This window comes from Pteropus alecto, unplaced genomic scaffold (genome assembly GCF_000325575.1).
Source record: "Pteropus alecto unplaced genomic scaffold, ASM32557v1 scaffold76, whole genome shotgun sequence".
In the NCBI taxonomy this organism is placed as follows: domain Eukaryota; kingdom Metazoa; phylum Chordata; class Mammalia; order Chiroptera; family Pteropodidae; genus Pteropus; species Pteropus alecto.
In genome coordinates this window covers 14562673-14580859 of record NW_006443138.1, presented here as the reverse complement: position 1 = coordinate 14580859, position 18187 = coordinate 14562673, and the positions used below count along the sequence as shown (strand labels likewise).

Sequence of the window (18187 nt, the reverse complement as noted above, 5' to 3'; positions counted from 1 at the left end):
CACTTTTATTTGTTAATAGGACGCAGCCAAAGATTATGGCTTTTCCTAGGAAAATATACAGTTTTTTCTAGGTAACTGAAAAACTTGTGGTAGCTCAGCTACTGTTAATGATTAAGGACGGAAGTGATTGAGAAACGGAAGCTGAACAATCTAGGATTCTCACTGTTAACGATTCTTCATATTGTGAGCTTAGAATAAACCTAATGAAGTTTGTTGGAAGAAAAAAAGACTTGTGGAATTTGTACATGTCCCCAGGTATTTGACAGCTATTTGAATTATCCACTTGCTTACGAGCCCAATCAGCTGTAGAAGGAAGGTAGAGGGTCAGTTTACATTATGAATAAGATTTAGTCACTGAACTGTACTAAATAGTGAGTGAGCTTCCACTCATGGGCAATGGTAATGGAGATATTGTCCTTGCTTTTATGGGCATCTTCCATGTAGTGAGAGAGACAGACATTATCATACAATCATACTAATGAATGTATACTTTAAAAATTGAAAGTTATCTATCCTCTAACAGTTTTATAAAGTGTGCAACAAAGTTATATAACATTTTATAAAGTAATGAAACGGGTGGTTAATGGAATGGTTGGCATATGGAAATTATGAGGTGGTCATTTTGGAAAGTTAACTCTTGCTATTGTACATAAAACAGGTTAGATGGAGGTCAGGAGAACAATTCTAGTATTGGAATAGTCTATATGAGAGTTGATTATAGCCGTCTATGGTGGTGGTAGTAGAGATGAGGGAAAAAGAAGTAGTAGATTCAGGTGTTATGAGTGTTCAAGAAATATTTCACTTTCCTTTTAACTTTAGTACATATAAGTATAATTATTAATGCAATTGGTACTCCATCTTACTCTTAGAGATTCAAGAGGGAATGATAGGCAAAAAAGTTCACAGACTATAATTGAAGATCACAGTGGCTCTTTAGCTCTAGCTATCGCTGCTTGCAGATATGTGATCCCTCTCTATCAGATAACTAAACTTTTATTAATGGAAACTGAAAAGTCAGATTTTTCAGAGAAGTATTTAAATTTTAAATACTGGCACTAATTTTTAAGAGTTTATGTGGAACAAACACCTGCATAATCAAAAATTTCTGCCTTGCAACCAAAAAGCATTAAAATATATTTTTAATGTATCCTTTAGTAACCCATATATTACATTATCTGTTTTAATACTGCAAAGAAATCAGTAGGAAATCTTAAAATATTAAGAGAGCAAGAAAGTAATTTGATCCTCTCCCTTTATTTTTATAGCTTTATGAACAAATTCTAGCTGAAAATGAAAAGCTGAAAGCACAGCTACATGATACAAATATGGAACTGACGGATCTTAAATTGCAGTTGGAAAAGGCCACCCAGGTTTGTACCTTTTTCTCTTTGTTACTCTAAAGGTAATGGCTGTGATTTCTTCTGTCTAAAAGATTGCGTTGAAATGTTCTCTAGTGTTTTAAATATAAGTTTGGTTACTGATGATAGCTTATTAGTAAGAAGGAAACAAGATAACACAGTTTACTGATAACTTTTTCCTAAAGTAAATTAAAAATATAGAAGTATAGCCTCATAGTGGAAAGACAAAATATTTTTTAAGCCTTTTAATACCTATGTTGTGGTACACGAAGGATTTAAATGCTTATTTCCAGCATACCAAATGTCACAGGCATTAAAAGCATCTATACAGAATCTTCTTAAAGTTATAAAATTTCTTTATAATTTTTATTCACTATGAATATTTCTTGTTCAAAAAAGTGATTTAATAATAGTAATGCTGTAAAAAAGATAATTTTAGTCATCACTACTTTTACCTTCAGTGCAACAGCTTAGAGGTGATAATTTTAGACAAGAAAATTGGGATAGCAAAATAGAACTCAGTCACCTTGTACATTTGATCCAGGATGTGTATGATCTAGGAATTGTTTCCCAAGCTCTTTTTCCATGGAACACTAGTTCTGGGAGACTGTAATAGGCACATTCCCTCTTCCTTTTCCTCCTGCGTCCATATCAAAAAAAAACAAAAAAATAAAAAACCCTACTTTGCGATCTAAGAAACTTTGGAAATACTATATATTCTACATCTCGGAGGTTTCATAGGATCTGTTTATATGTTAAAGGCTCTAAGAGTCTTATAATTTTTAAGAAAACAAGCTTGTTTAAATTTAGCACATGACCTTTTAGCATAAACACATTTCTGCAGTACAGCTCTTGGAATCCAGTTCGAAGGCACTGATCTAAAATGTCATCTCCAGGTCTAGAAATGATACTGCATACTTTTCTACGTTGAACTTATAGTTGTTATCAGGTCCCTTTTTGTTGTTGTTAACCACTATTATGTTGTGAAGCAATTGTCTATGCACAGTGGAAGCTGTACTAAAATTCCTGGGGTCAGGCTAACCTTTTGAGATTATGAAGTCTCTTCAGATTTTATTAGTTAATGAGAGTTTACTTGTAAAGATACACAGAACGAACAGAACAAACTCATAGATACAAGTAATAGTATGGTGGTTACCAGAGGAGAAGGGTAGTGAGGTGGGAGAGGGTAAAGGAGGTCAAATATATGCTGATGGAAGGAGACTAGACTTGGGGTGGTGAGTGCACAATGCAATATACAGATGATGTATTATAGAATTGTACACTTGAAATTCATAATGTTAACCAACGTCACTCCAATAAATTTAATTTAAAAAATGGAAATAAAAAGATACACAAAGAAGAACAAGAACACATTTCATAGTGAGATGTCACAAAAACTGGGAATGTCATTCATGTTAAAACTTGCTGGCTTATCCCAAGGCTTCATGGTAAACTGGAATGTCATCATCCTTCAGGTTGCGTTAGTAGCTTAGTGACCCTCCACACATAAAAATATTATAACTAGGTCTCTGAAAATAGCTTTAGCTCTAGAGATTTGGTAATAATGTTTTCTAAATACAAATGTCCATTGCTCTCTAGTGTCCTGTCATAATGGCGACGTGGCTAATCGTCAGCTAATTGTTTCCACTACTTACTGCCTTCTCTGTTTTTCTTTGCTCTTCTGCCTAAACTGTTGTCATCCAATTCTTTCTGTCTCTCATATAATCTGTACAAGAGAGGAGAACTGATAGAATTAGCCAATTAATTATAAGCATGGTACAGTCCTGTTAGTGACCATTTCATGGAACCCTGAATAACTTATAGCAAGCTGCCTTTGGGTCATAAACAAATTTCTGATCTATCAACTGTAGCCAGAGAAACAAATGACTAGATTAAAAAATACGACAGTTTCTGCCTTCACAGACATTGAATAATCATGCCCAATGTACTGAATTAATTATGGGAAAGGTAATAATATAAGAGATTGAGTAAATATTCAAAGTTAATATCTTAATTGGAAAAACTATGTAAATGTTATTTTAAAAATTTAGGGTACACATAAAAATAAAACCTATAGACATTAAACTTTTTGTTCAACTTAAGACTATCTTGTGCATTTAGTCTACTGAGAGTCTTTCACTTGGGGTTTTTTTTAAAGCATTGCTTCCATAACTATTCACGAATGTGCATAGATGAGGGAATTTTGATAGTTGCATGGAATTTTTCCAAGGGAAATATCATCCTACTAAGAATTAATCTTGAAGTTTAGGTGTACTTGGTAGTATTTAGCCAAGTGACTCTAGAATCCTTGATTCCTTCCTTTCTCCATGTGTAGTCTTCAAGGGAGAGAAATAGGCTAATTTACCAGAAACTGGTTTGATGACTGATTATTTTTGTCACATGTTAATTCACCAGATTTACTAATTGTGATTTTAACATGTTTTAACTAGAATATTTACAAAAAATGTTAATTAAAGTTGATTATTTTTAAATTAAGAAATTGGTAGGTTTATTATAAATTTGCTAAAATGTTCCCATATGGAATAAAATCTCTAATAAAATACCAATTTTTTATATAAAATTTATTTAACTTATATGTGATGGCATTGTCCCAGCTATTTCTGATTTCTTTCATGTGCTTTTGAATGTAATTTTAAAACTTTTTAGTCTTTTAAGTGTTTTTAGGATTCATTTATATACCCTCAAGTAGTATACTAGCCTTTGTTTTACTTTTCTAGCAGTTAAAATATAGATTTAAATTTAAAAACATCAAAAAGAAATCAGAATTAACTGAAAGTCTCATCATATTACAAATTTCTAATTTCATTTATAACAATAAGCAACTGAAATACATCAACTTTTATTTTTTCAGAAAGAGTAAGCACAAAGACAAAACCATTTAAAACAACAGGAAAAAAATGAGGATACTTGGCCATGATTAGATCTTTAAATTTTATATACCATAACCATAAAAAAGAAATTGTGGAAACAGGATTAAAAGTTAACTTGGTTACAAGTCCTAATGATACTAAAACATGAATGTCTAAATGGTTGACAGAAGTGAAAATTATATAAAGAAATGTTTTATAAATTGCCACATTAAACAGTGAAGTTGTGCTTAGTCGATAATGAAAAAAACATTTCTTTAAGCATATTTGACAGTTAATAGTCATAAAAGAGCACTCTTATTAAAGTTGTCAAAAACCATTTTCGGTAAATTGGTTATTCAGCAAATTGGCTTTTGGGGAATGAGTCATGTGATGAATTCATTTTCAGCAAATTGACCAGGAATCCCAAAGAAAGGTTCAGTGTTAATGACTAAGATACCACTTGTTTTTAACTGAGCCTGTGCACAACATCCAGATGCAGAGCTCTCTGGTATTTGGTGCAACATGTGGCTTAAGAGCCCAAGGGTCTTCTTCCAAATGTCAACATGTTATTTACTTTGAGTCGGTTGCATTGTACAAGAAGCAAGAGAAAATAAGAGACTTGAGCTCACCAGAAGAAGAAAAGCTACATAACTTGGATTTCTTACAAGTGCCAGTAGGTAGAACCTTCTTCTCAATTCTGGGGCATGGATGAATGAAAAAGCAAAGAGAGAGACAGAGACAGAGAGATTTATTGGTCTGCCTGCATGGATACAGAGTAACTCAACCTGGTCATAATCACATTTCATATTAGCCACTCCACCTGGTGGTCTAGGAAAGGAAAGAGCTTGAGTATAGGAGGGAAAACTAGGGTGTTCTGGGATTTGTTCCACAGTATTCACCCATCCTTACCCCTAGCAAAACTATGTAAAGACCTGAGGAAAAGTGATACGTACACTGTGAGAGCTGTGACCATTCTATTTCTAAGTATTTAACTCTTTATTATTTCAGTACAAACCCTGTTTTCTCTTTTCTTTACTCACACCTATGTATTACTCTACTTGAGTGGTGTGATTTCTTTGAACACCACTCGAGGAGAGTTACTATGGGCCCCCCCATTTCTATTGTACTTATATCTCTTATATCTTTCTTACTTTCTTACAGAGACAAGAAAGATTTGCTGATAGGTCACAATTGGAAATGGAAAAAAGGGTAAGTGTCCATGTTATTGAATAACAAATCATTGTTTACCTTTATTGTTCTGTGTAAGTAATGGTAGGTTTTTCTTAGTTTTTATGGATGGTAGTTTTAGTTTAAATTAATACTTATTAATTTAATTAGAATGTTTTCTAGCTTAGCTTCTATGGGATCTATCTAGATGTGAAATTGCCTTGTTAAGTAAGACTTACTTTACCATATTATTCTTTTAATGGATTAAAAAATATCTTGCCTTGATTCTGAAATACACATTGTGATAGCGACTGATATTTTTGAAATGCCTTTTATCTCTTTGATTTTCTGTGGTGATATACTTAAAACATTTTAATCATATATACATTTAGTTTAATTCTTTGCAAAATTAAAATACTTCCATTCTTGAAATAGTTTTTAAAGTTTCAAATTTTCGAATTCTTTTTTAAGTTAATTTAATAATAATTTAATTTTGAGTTTAAATATTTAACTTAGACTATTTTAAACCAAAAAAGTTGATTACAAGAAAATCCTTTTACCATTTCATGTCTCTCTACAACTTTTTATCTGCTATGATATATTCACTTGTTTTTCTCTTCGTTTATTATTGTTATTGTTCAAGGCCATAGGAATAACTCTACAAGTTTAGTCTGAGCAGTTGAAAATGTATAAATGATCAAAAGTTAAAGAAGTACTCAAAAGAGTATCTGCATGCAAGTAAGCAGTGGCTAGATGGGCAAGGTTTCAACCAGAGAAGAAATTACATCCTGGGCAGCTATGATTTCTAGATCAAAGAATAAATAATCCTGAGACATGATATAAAAGCACTTTCTTCTATTCTATTTTAAAAAACAGCCAATTTACTCTTCTGACAAAAAAAGAGATAAATGATAAAAAAAAAAAATAGAGCATGTAAATAAACAAATACAGTCTGTTAATGCCTGTTTCATTTAGCAAGTTGTACCTTATGATTTTGACAAGTTTTAAAAATTATTCTGGGCCATTGAAAAAGCTGTTGTATAATTAATAATTACTAAAAATTTAGACTCGCTTATTTTATAAAATTTAATATTGATTATTATATCCTTTCACAGTATAACTTACTGAATTTTATATCTCAGATATGCAGAAACAGTAAAAATTATTCCTCTATCCATACTAATGATTGAGATGAAAGACATAGATACAGACTATATAGTTAATCAAAATACTCATTTTTGAGGCAGTCACATTTTTAAGAATATTTAATTCTTCTTATGAAAACAGTATACGTTTATTACAAAAAATTTTAGCAAAAGAATACAATCATCTGGAATCCCATCATGAGAGGTAACTGACATTTTGATGTCTGTCCCATTTTATCTAGGCTTCAGCACACACGATACATGTTTTTGTATTCTGACATTCTTACCTGACCTTCTCTTTTTTCTGTCAAATGCAGATAAATTACAAAGTACCTAATCCACTCTCAATTTAACATACATTGTTAATCATAGTATTAATGATAACTGCTAACATTTATTCAATACTCTTACCAGACAGGTACTGGGCTAAGCACTTTACATGCTTTTCTCTTAACCATATTTTTTAGTGTTAATAAGTTTGTCATACGTAAGAAATTGCTTGCACCTTTACATGCATTTTCTCTTAACCATATTCTTTAACGTTAAAAAGTTTATCTGTTAAACATAAGAAGTTGCAACTTTACTGTTGTCAAGTCAGCAACCAGGCAGTTTGGTAGTATCCTTGTGTTGCTTTATCACTAAGTAGTTAAAAATCTTGAAAGCACCTAATAAAATTGAAGATGATGGGACAGTTACCTGTCAGTGGGATAAAATGTGTTATTTTTGATATTTCACAGTTATGAGGATTAAATATGACACTAATGCCATACTATTTTGAGAAATGCAGTGGTTTTTATGAATTTGTCATTTTTAATAAAATGATTAATAATTTTGCTATATAATTAACTAGGAGAAAGTTCTGTTTATAGAAAATAACATTTTTGTCTGTAATAATGTTGAAACATGCTGATAATAGAATAACATGGTACTTATAAGATTATTATTAGGATTCCATATTTTTTTTTAAATCACATACTCTAAAGACATTAACATTTATAGTAAAAGTACTGCTTTACTAAATATGAACATTAATTATTAATCTGGGAAAGAATGTCTTGGAAATAGTTTCAGTGTGATTAAACTAAATTTAAATGGTTTGTATCTGAAAGGTGACCGGCAAGAGTCAGTATCTTCTGGGCGGTATGACCTAACCAAAGTTTTACAGCACATTAATTACTGCTGCTTGCTTTTTGCATAACACCCTAGAATGCTTATTACTCAAGGGAAAATAAAACAGTGCACTGCAATAATGTATGTTGCCTTTGCCTGACACTCTTTGAAGTAAGGTGGTTTAAAATAAAATATACACTGCATTTGTTTCTTCATTAGATTCACTGCATTAATGCTACACAGTATCAACCTAAATATTTGGATAAGTAATGGCTAGTAAACATTGTAGATAGAAAAGATGAACTTGTTTTAAGTCATATTGAAATTTTAAAGTACATATCTTTTAGGCATGTTTGCGTCTTGCTTTTCTGCTTCTATCACTAGAATAATTGCATCTTTGTGTGTTTTTTTTTCTTTTATCTACAATCCTCAGTCTACAGTGTTGGTTTATTCTATCCTTAAGTTTTATGTGAACTAAAAAAAAATAGTTTAAATATGTTATGTAATGTCTCACCACGAAGTCAAAGCTTTAAAGAAAGAGCTTATAGAAAATGTTGGAAATAATGATCTTTATATTTTTTTTCTCAAATTTTGGAAAGCTCTTTACATATCACTGGCATCACATCCTTTTCTACACTGCTCCTGATTTGATTTTTAATCCTAAAATGGCACTGTTTCACAATTTAGAAGAACATTTAAGAATATAATAATTATATAATTAATATTGGTACCTTAAATTGATCTAGGAACGAAGAGCTCTAGAAAGAAGAATATCTGAAATGGAAGAAGAGCTCAAAGTAAGTAAACCTATGAGAGATAGTGCTGTTTATGAACTCACATCTTACAGTACTGTTATAGATGTTATGATTACATTAATTGTTCTCAAAGCTGTTTGTGCAATTTGTGATTTATCTATATCTGTGCTTCTCTTTCCTCCTAAATCCAGGGCTGGGAGAGTATTTAAAACTCAAATCTTATGTTAATTTTTATGACACTTTTGATGTTCAGGTATAGAACAGATTAGACAATAAAAACCGTAAGATTTGGAATTTTTTATTCTTTACATCCCACATAACACTGTTTTTTTTGGAGAATGAATCATGAAAAAAGATCAATATAAAAATATTCTCCTTGGAAAATAGAGGACATAGGAGTAGTAGACAGGCAGAGCTGTATTTTATCACACTGTACATTACCTGTGGAAATACCTATTTCTTTTGAATGTTGGGAGGAACATCTTTTGCAGGAAAAAAAATAGCATTGTTAATTGATTAACCCTTATCACATTGTCTTGCATGAAGTATCTGTCAAATTATGAATTAAGGAACTAATGCATAGGAAATTGTGTCCTTAAAATTAGAATTTTGAGATTTAAATGTTTTGTTATTGAATTATTTGGTTACTTATTCGAACATTGTTATTGACTGGCTTTGGAGACAGATTTTTTTGGATTTTGTTTATGTTTTCTTTGATATGGAATTTTGGGACTACCCTGTTTACTTTTGTAAATCTCATGGAATATTCTTTTAAGATTTAATTTTTTTCTTATATTTGTTATCTGTGCTTCTTTATATTTTTATTGTACTCTTTTTCATTTTCTTATTTTTTATTTTCTATTTCTCTATGTTCTGATTCCTGCAGAACCTGCACCAAATAAAGCAAGTGCAAACTCTGAGAGAGTTAAATGAACGACTGCTGACTGAGAATAGGGCCTTGACAAGAGTGGTAGCCAAGCGCTCAGGGTTCTGTAGGAAACTGCAGTCTGTGAACCTATAATTTATAGTTTCATCATTTCTTCCTGGTAGAGCCAGGCAGGTGTTTTTGTATTAGTAAGCGTGTCTTGAGTTCACTTTTACAAATTAATGCCATTTTGTCTGGAGCTTATCATATAACTTTAATTATGCATGGCTTCTCAGAATGTTAGAAAGTGTCACTAATTGTATAATGAGACTGATAAACTACAAAAAATTAGGAAATGATTTAGGAATTTAAATAAAAGACTTGTCAGTACTTTTGCAAAGCTCGTATACATTTTTTGGCTCTACAAACATTTTAGGGCTTAAAAGTATGGCTATTATATTTTAAATTCTTTACTAGAAAGAAAGTGGAGCATAAATAATATAAAATGTATTTTGCATATAATAAACGTTGAAGCTGAAGATTAAGCATGTTACCTGTTTTTCAAAATAATGTCATTTTTAGTCAGAGCCATCTTAATATTCACTTAGTTCTCTTACAGAAGTATCTTAATACATAAACTTTAGATTAGTGTATTTTGTGTCCATACAGTCTGAACACAGGTAATAGTTCATTGGATCTACATAAAATTAGACTCTTTATAAATATTTTGCTTAAGAAGTAGTTTTAAAAGTAGAAGTTTTGTTTTTATTTAATTTGATAATTTAGTACATTTTGAAAGCTAAAGAAGAGGACTAAATATTTGGAAAGTAAATTTTAATGTCCAAAATTAGCTATTTCATTTCCTAGCAAATCTGGCAGAGCACATGTAATTTAAATTATTCTTAGTGGAAAATCCAGTTAACTTAGAACATTTTTACCCTCTCTTTCAGTTCATCTGTAAAACAGAAAATTAATTTGCTTTGTTTTGAGGATGTGAAGGTGTGTTTTTCTGTTAGCTCCAAATACCGATTATTTTCTCTGTGCTTGAATATTTTCGTAAATACAGCCTTATTACTTTGGCTTATAAATTATTTATTCTAATAGTAATAATTGCTTCTTTACCACTTAGTGAGCACCTATTATTGGATCAGACATTGTACTAGGCACTTAAACTTAATACTGTAGGTGAATCCTTTAAGGAATATTAATAATTTAGAACAAGTCTAACTCCCTCAGAATTTCCCCAAATAGACCAATTTTTTTGTGAAATTATGTAAGTATTATGGTTTGAGGTCTGACATAAAGCAAAGGCCTTGGTTTAGCTACTGACAGGAACTCATAAAGGAGCTCCCTTTAAGCTCTCTTTTATCCTAACAAAACAGGCTTCATTTTCTTGGCTGTTCTAATATGGTGTGCTTATAAGTCATAATATCAAGTGATTTAGTACATTTCAGTTGATAACTTTGGGAGAATAAACCTTTCATTCCATCATTTATTAAACTAATTAGCTTTAAATTGGGGGGGGGGCGTCCTTTCTTCCTGATATATGTTTTAGCCACTAGAAATATATATAACCGACAAAGCTTTTTCATGTGTCTTGTGGTGAAAATATAACATTTATTAAGAGTAAATATTTTATCTTTTTATTGAAGCAAAACTTTTTCTTTATTTTTCACCTATAGATGTTACCAGACCTGAAAGCAGACAACCAGAGGCTAAAGGATGAAAACGGGGCCTTGATCAGAGTTATAAGCAAACTTTCCAAATAAAAAAAAAAAAGGCAGCAAGTAATGGAATTGCACATATTAGTAACCCAGTGGACCATAATTGACAGTCACTGGAAACGTGGGAAGAATCCTTGGAGACTGTCATTTTCGGATATCCTGCCAAATGCCCTCTTATCTAGGAGTTTTGTTTTGTTTAATTTTCTGGGTTTTTCCCCCCCTAGTATCAAGACCATTGTTTCATGTTAATGCAGCTGCTGAAGAAGATTTTTTTTTTTTAATGACTGAGAAAACTTGTTTACAGCTCCAGCATATGAGGAAAGTGTTCAAGGCCAGATATGCCTCAGATATTTAACCCGTAAGCCTTAGTTGTACATAAATACTTTTGTGTCAACAGAAACTTTCAGCTCTCACAGAAGACAGTTATTCAACATTTTTTGATGTGCCACATTTTCCAGTTTTTCGATATTTAAAATTTTTTTTGCTTTACATCTAAGTTTGGGTTTGTATGTTTTTCCTTCTAACTCTTCATGTGGCAGACTCTTCTATGTTTTCACAGCTTTCTCATTTACATAAAAAAACACTTGGTCTTCTGAGGTCATTGTCGTGTATTAGTCTAATGCTGTGTTGTCTCCCACCTGGAACTGAATTGCTTGGTGGAACATTTGCTTTCACTGTTTGTGCAATATGCATTTATTTCTTATATGAATGCTTTAAAGTCAATTGAGATTAGGTTCTTTTAAGTCCTACTTTCTGCCTTCATTTGTCACTTTTTTGTTTTTGTTTGTTTTTTACTATTGTAGTATAAGAAGTTAGACTCTATAATCTTCACATTCATTTTAGCAGGTACTGAGTGATGCTGTATATATAAATAAGTGTATTGTTTTGATTTTTAAACCACCACATGGCATGCTTGACTATTTTCTTATTTCAAATGTCTGTTAATGGAAAGTAGGCTACTCCATAATAGTGTTAAAAACAAAATTTGCTAACAATGTGATATAAAGACTTTAAAAGTAACACATTATGTGGAGCCCTATCTTTATAAAAGTTTTCTACTGTAAAGTGCTTTTATTTTCAGTTTTCATTTGATAGTATTCAACTATAATTAAAGTTGCATAAGAAAATTGCTTCACATTTCACGTACCTATATTTATCTGAGTGCTGTCTAAAACTGTTGTGCTAGCCAAAGTGATGCTATGAAATCATTTTCAGACTTAACCCGTGAATTAATGTTAAATGCACTGTTATTGCCATGTGAAGAGGCATTGACTTTAATACCACCATCATGTTCAGACCATTTTATACATTTCAGTGGCCTTTTTTTAAAAAAAAAAAAAAAAGTAAAACCAAGTACATAGTGAAGATGGCTTTTATTTGGACAAATAGCTTTTATATTTTCATTAAACCGTGCAAAAAATATTACATCTTTCTGGCACATAACTGTCTCCTTAACCACTGAACAGTTCAGCCATTTGAATAAATTGTACATTGTAAAGCTTATAGTAGCTAATTGTATTATTGATTGTATTGTATACTATATTAAATGTGAATTTGTACCCCTTCATTTTAAAAGGTCATTGTGTTCTACTGCCTATTTTAGATTACTTTGGGGTTGGGAAAAGGTGTTTTGGTAAGCAGGATTTCAAGTCCTCTCTTTCGATTGGTTTTATGACGATATAAGGTTATGCTCTTACTACCAAGCTCAGGATTCTTGATTTTTAAAGGTACAAGGATAGTGGTGGGAATTTTATTTTTGGTTATATTTGAACTGTATGAATGGTGGGTCTGAATATAGAGAATTTCCATGGTCTTACGTGGACAAAAAATATACAGATAATTGATCGGTTTGAGTGACTGCAACATGTTCTGGTTGCACAACAGTTAGGCATGCTGAGGATTATACTTGTGAAGTTCGGATGCCTGTGAAGAATGATTAAATACATGTTTCTAATATTTTAGTGTTTTGTATTTAGGTTATTTATTCTTTGTATCTAAAACTGAACAGCTACTGTGCTATATTGATTTTATTGGTAGTATTGAGCAGACCTTGTTTCTGCATGAAACTAGTTGCAAAACCCACTATTTTGGAAATAAAAATGTATTTTGACATATACAAATAAAATGAATAAAACTATTTTAAATGTGTGAACTTTTACTGAAGACATTTTAAATTTTGTTCTGAGATATTTAAATTCTGCATGGGTATTTTTTCACTAATTGCTTTACTTTGATTCCAATTTGAATAATTTTTGAAATTGTAATATTGTGATAATTTGCACAACATTGTACATGCACATCTGTAAATGCAATCTTAATTGCCATATTTATGCAATCTGTGTACCAACTTGGACAAATGTTTATATATTTTACATAAAGCTGTCTGTGTGCAGAATCTGAGAACTAGTTTTTTTATGATAAGTGGGTAAAAAATAATGCTAACAGTGAGTTTCAAGATAGTAGCTTTGTAGTGCAAGATTCATTTGCATAAACATTCGATGGTTTCCAAATTAAACCTGTGCTTTTTCTTAGCTGCAAACACAGGCTTGGGGATACATATAAAGATAATATTCCATTGAAATGTAAAATATTAGGTCATTTCCAACCTAGATTTGTCCAAGGTTCAACCCCATCTACTAACACTATAACTAGATAAGAGGCACTTTCTTTTGGGGACTTTGATCCAGCACTGTGTTTAAATTCATGCAATAACTAAATTCTCTTCTTTCTACTACCCATTACTTGCCTTGTACTTGATCACAGAACAATAGATATTACTGTTGTTTACCCTCTATAAAAAAAGAATTTCACATGCAAATACTTTAAAGCCGAATTAAAGGCAGTTACAGAACTGTCTAGAAGAGATTCCTATAAAAAGTAAAGTAGATAGTCATTAATCCATTAGGCTACTTTATTATCTTGCTTAAAGGTTTATTACCACTTAGTCTTTCTTACCTAATCTGAAAGTTTTAACTCCCAATGTCAACATTGCGTCTGTTGTAAAAAGAAAATATCCAAACTAGTTTTCTCCAAACTAGACCCACATATTTTCCATAGGATATAATAGCCTTGTCGGTTGTCCTTTACTTTGTCATAAGCAGAACACAGAGCAAACTCATAACACTTATAAACGATCCATTAGTCATATCTTGCAAATGAAAACCTTTGATTCCAAATATGAAAGATGGCTGATAAGCAGTCTTTTCTGTGATGTCCTTGTGTCTTGGGCATGCATGTTCAACAGAGATAATATACGCTTGAGAGTTGCAGTCCGAAAGGATTGGGTTTAGAATGAAATATTTATTTTCCTATTTTATTATATATATATAAATAACTACATTTCTTGACTTTAATTTGCAAAGGTTCTTTTGGGTTAATTGCTATGTAAATAGTGTTTTTTCTCTGAAGCAGGTGGCATAAAGTGTCATATTGCTGATCCATGCCTACTAAATGATTAGATAACAAAGTAATACATTTCAAATAAAAACATAGGCATCAGAAGTTTAAGGTTCTATAATAAGGTAACATAAATAACTATGTTATTGTCATTTTGTTAACTCACAGATAATGACCTCACCCAAAAGAAAGCACTTAAAATAGGCCTCTGTAAGACAATAGTAAGACTCCTTCACTTGTTACTGTATAATTCTTAGGGCCAGAGCACTGCTGAGCAGATGCACCTTATCTTCACTTGCTTTAAGCAAGTACAGTGCAGGAGAAGCTCCACATAAAAATGAGATAACTTGGCAGTCTAAATAGTACATTAGTGTACTCCATTCTTCTATAATTGTGGATATGTCAAAGTGTATTGTTTTTACAAGTTTTAAGAGCATTTTAGCAAACAAAATTTGGATCACAATTTTGTGGGATCCATAGAGTACCTTTGCAAAATCTCTGGATTGCTGATTTTTTTAACAGTTGACATGTTGAAAGAGCTTTGGATTCAGACAGATTTAGATGTAAATCTCAGCTTCACCACTTTATAAATGTGATATTGCTAGCTCAAATTACATAACCATTCATGCTTAATTTCTTCCGGTAAATGACATCTGTATAAAATGCCTTGAATAGTTCTTGGAGCTTAGTGGATAGATGCTCAAATGCAATTATTATTGCTTCGAAAAAATTAATTTGTGACTTTAAAAGTACTAATTTACTTTTTCAACATAATTTTTTTCTGGGACCATTTGATAAATGTTGATAACTGGTAATTCCAAAGAATCTTGTAGTGTTAAAAAACTTAATAGTACTGTTTCTTCTTAAAATATATTAAAGCAAAATGTTGGAATAATTTACACAGTTAACAAACGCTAATTTTTTTTACACTGAGATCAGTAAGTGGGGAAGATACAAGAGGTAGTTTTCAGTTGACATCCTTCAACCACTGGGAAGAAGGAAAAAGTATACCCTTGTAACTATGTCACATCTAATGGGTTCCAAGGATACTAACTCTACTCGTATAACTCTAATCCATTTATGGACGGAGCCCCGTTGCTGTTAGCAAAGAGGGAGAGGGGAGTTTATAGGTGTGGCATACAAAATGTATTTGCCATAGAAATTGTTTGCTTACTGTTAATAATTGCTGTTCAATATATCTTGTTTTCTTTAAAATTTATAGTTGTTGGAATGTCACTATAGTTGTTGGAATGTCACTAAGCTCCAAGCAAGGATTATCACTAATTTTGGAGCTTTTAAAGTTTACATCATGTTTCTCATATCTTGTCATCTGGGCCATTTATCAGCTTTCAGATGAGGCTCACCTTGTTATATAATGGTCTTCTGCATAAGTTTTATAATCTTTTTTTTTTTTTGTCTGAAATTACAGTCCTGCCCATTTTCATTCTTACTCCATGCTAGACTGTACCTCTAGTATCTAGTACTTGCTTTACTGTGACCAGAAGTAGGAAAACCGGGGGGAAAGGGAGCTGAATTTTTAAGCTTTTTTTTTTTTTTTTTCAATTGCACTCAGCTATGGGCTCCTTGAAAGGTCTTGAATCTTTGTTCTCTTCAGTTAGCACAGCGCCTGGTACATAGTAGGTGTTACTGAATGTTTTTAAAAGGAAAGGGTAAGTCTGAACAATTAAGTTGTGAGTCGTACATAGTTTGTAGAAGAACAAGTTTTGACTGGCATCTAGATTTTTAAAAACGTATTTTAAGCTGTTAAACATTCTGGTTCCTGCAGACTTTGTCTCTGTCAGTCAGTTCTTGTTAGCACTTAACATGCCAGACACTTGGCCCATGTGGTGGGGATACACCCAGAAGCAAAACAAGGAAAAATAAAATCCCTGCCTTGGGGAGGGTATATTCAAATAGTGGAAACATTGAAAATAATTAGACTATTTTAGACGATACTAGGGACTGTGGAAAAAATAGAGCAGGATAAGACTTTGAGAATAAGCGGAGAGCTAGTCAGAGAAGGCCTCACTGAGAAAGGAACATTTGAGTCAAAAGTGGAAGAAGGGGAAGGCAAAAACTGCAGATATCTGGGAGAAGAGCATTTCCAGGCAGAGGGAGCAACAAAAGCAGAGGCCTTGAAGAGCAGATGTTCTCTAGTACTTGACAAACAATAAGGCTAATGTGGTTATAGCCAAGTGAGAGAACAGCAGAGAAGGTGGGAGAGGCGACAGCTGGAGGAAGGTTTAGACGTTTATTGACCAACCATATACAAGAATTTCTTGGAAGTGATGGACTTGCTCCTTTAAGAACCCTACTATTTTTACCTATAAATATTTTTTTATGAGATAAGAATTGGGTTATCAATTGAAGAGAGTAATTATACTAGAAAACCTGGGCTAAGTTCCCTAAGGGGAAACATTTAAATGCAAGACATTTACGAAGACTCTTGACAACAAAGAAATGGAAAAATTGACTATTACAAACATCATTATTATATTAAAGAAGCGCATTGGTTCATTGGGCAAAATAAACACTTTAGATCGAGTTTCAGAAAAGAAATTTTCTCATTGATTTTACCATCGAGCAATACACCTAATATACATTATTTTCATTTGTCTCAACTTTTTTTGGTAGTATTTCTCTTCAGATGCTGATTTCTTATTTGTGCTTTCAAAAGCAAATTCTAAAATATAAGGTGTGCTTCCATAAATGTTATGGTGTAGTTCCCAGAGGAATCAGAGTACAATAATCCAAGTGTGTAGTATTCTCCATCTTTTCTTGCCCTAACAATGTACCAGGAATGGTTAGCTTAATCATTCCTCTACAAAAGTGGTTCTCTAATTTGAATCACCTGGAGAGCTTATTCAAACATAGTTTGTGCCCTACCTCCTCAGTATTTAAGAGCTGCAGTGAGGCCAGTTGTTGTGTCCAGAATAACCAGACCCAACTTGAGTGCTCTTAACCAGGAGACAGTTTATTAGCCGGCGGCTGTCCTTGCAAAGGAGCAGCCCCCAATTGCCAAGATACAAGGTTTTTAAGCCCCAAATCCCATTCCTCATTCTGTCTTAAACACAAAGGTCCATCTTTCTCCTATTCACTACCTGTCAACCCACTGGTCAGGTGTGCAGGCGGGAAGTACAGAAGCAGAAAGCTTGTTGTTAGAATGTTATGTTCCTATGGGTGATTGCCTATGTTCCCATGGGCAATAGCCAGTGTTCCCATGGGCGATGGCCAAACAGTAATTTTCAGCTTATATACAAAATTATTTTTCATGCCACGCAAGCAAGCAGGGTTACACAGGCTAAAATTGGCAGTTAGCGTATGAGCTCATTGTTACAAGTTTCATGATTAACAGAATGTGGTTAGGGGTTCCAGAAACTAGGCCTAAGTTATAGACTTCCTTTGTCCAGTTTCAGGTTTTAATTATTCTTTAACCCTTTCACATTTCAGCAGGCTATTACACAAGTGAATTTGCATTTCTAGCAACTTTCCAGATGATGATGATACTGCCGATCCAGGGACCATATTTTGAGACATACTGCAATATCAGTTGTTCATCTTTTGAGTAGAAATAGAGAATTCAAAAGAAACTCCTTGTGAAAACCTAAATGTTGGTAGAGTATCCTAAATTAATAGCTAAAAGGAGACCATATAGACATCAAACTTTGAGTAACACCAATGATAGTTAAAAGATCATGTATCTAATACTACATAGACTCTGGTTGGGGAAAGGGACACATGCAGACAAATCGATTCCAATTTACCAGAAAATAAGAAAAAAAAAAAAAGATTTCTTC

General features: G+C 32.4%; 1 protein-coding gene across 6 annotated transcripts in view; it reads left to right on the top strand.

Annotated features, from left to right (window-relative positions):
• PPP1R12A (protein phosphatase 1 regulatory subunit 12A) overlaps nucleotides 1-13146 on the top strand; it is a 131443-nt gene extending 118297 nt beyond the window's left edge. For all 6 annotated transcript variants that reach the window (XM_025040957.1, XM_025040956.1, XM_025040958.1 and 3 more), the window contains 4 exons: nucleotides 1266-1370; nucleotides 5390-5437; nucleotides 8397-8447; nucleotides 10953-13146. In XM_025040957.1, the coding sequence (XP_024896725.1) occupies nucleotides 1266-1370; nucleotides 5390-5437; nucleotides 8397-8447; nucleotides 10953-11039 (291 nt within the window). In that variant the 3' untranslated portion in view covers nucleotides 11040-13146. The remainder of the gene's footprint in view (nucleotides 1-1265; nucleotides 1371-5389; nucleotides 5438-8396; nucleotides 8448-10952) is intronic.
• Nucleotides 13147-18187: the final 5041 nt, after the last annotated feature.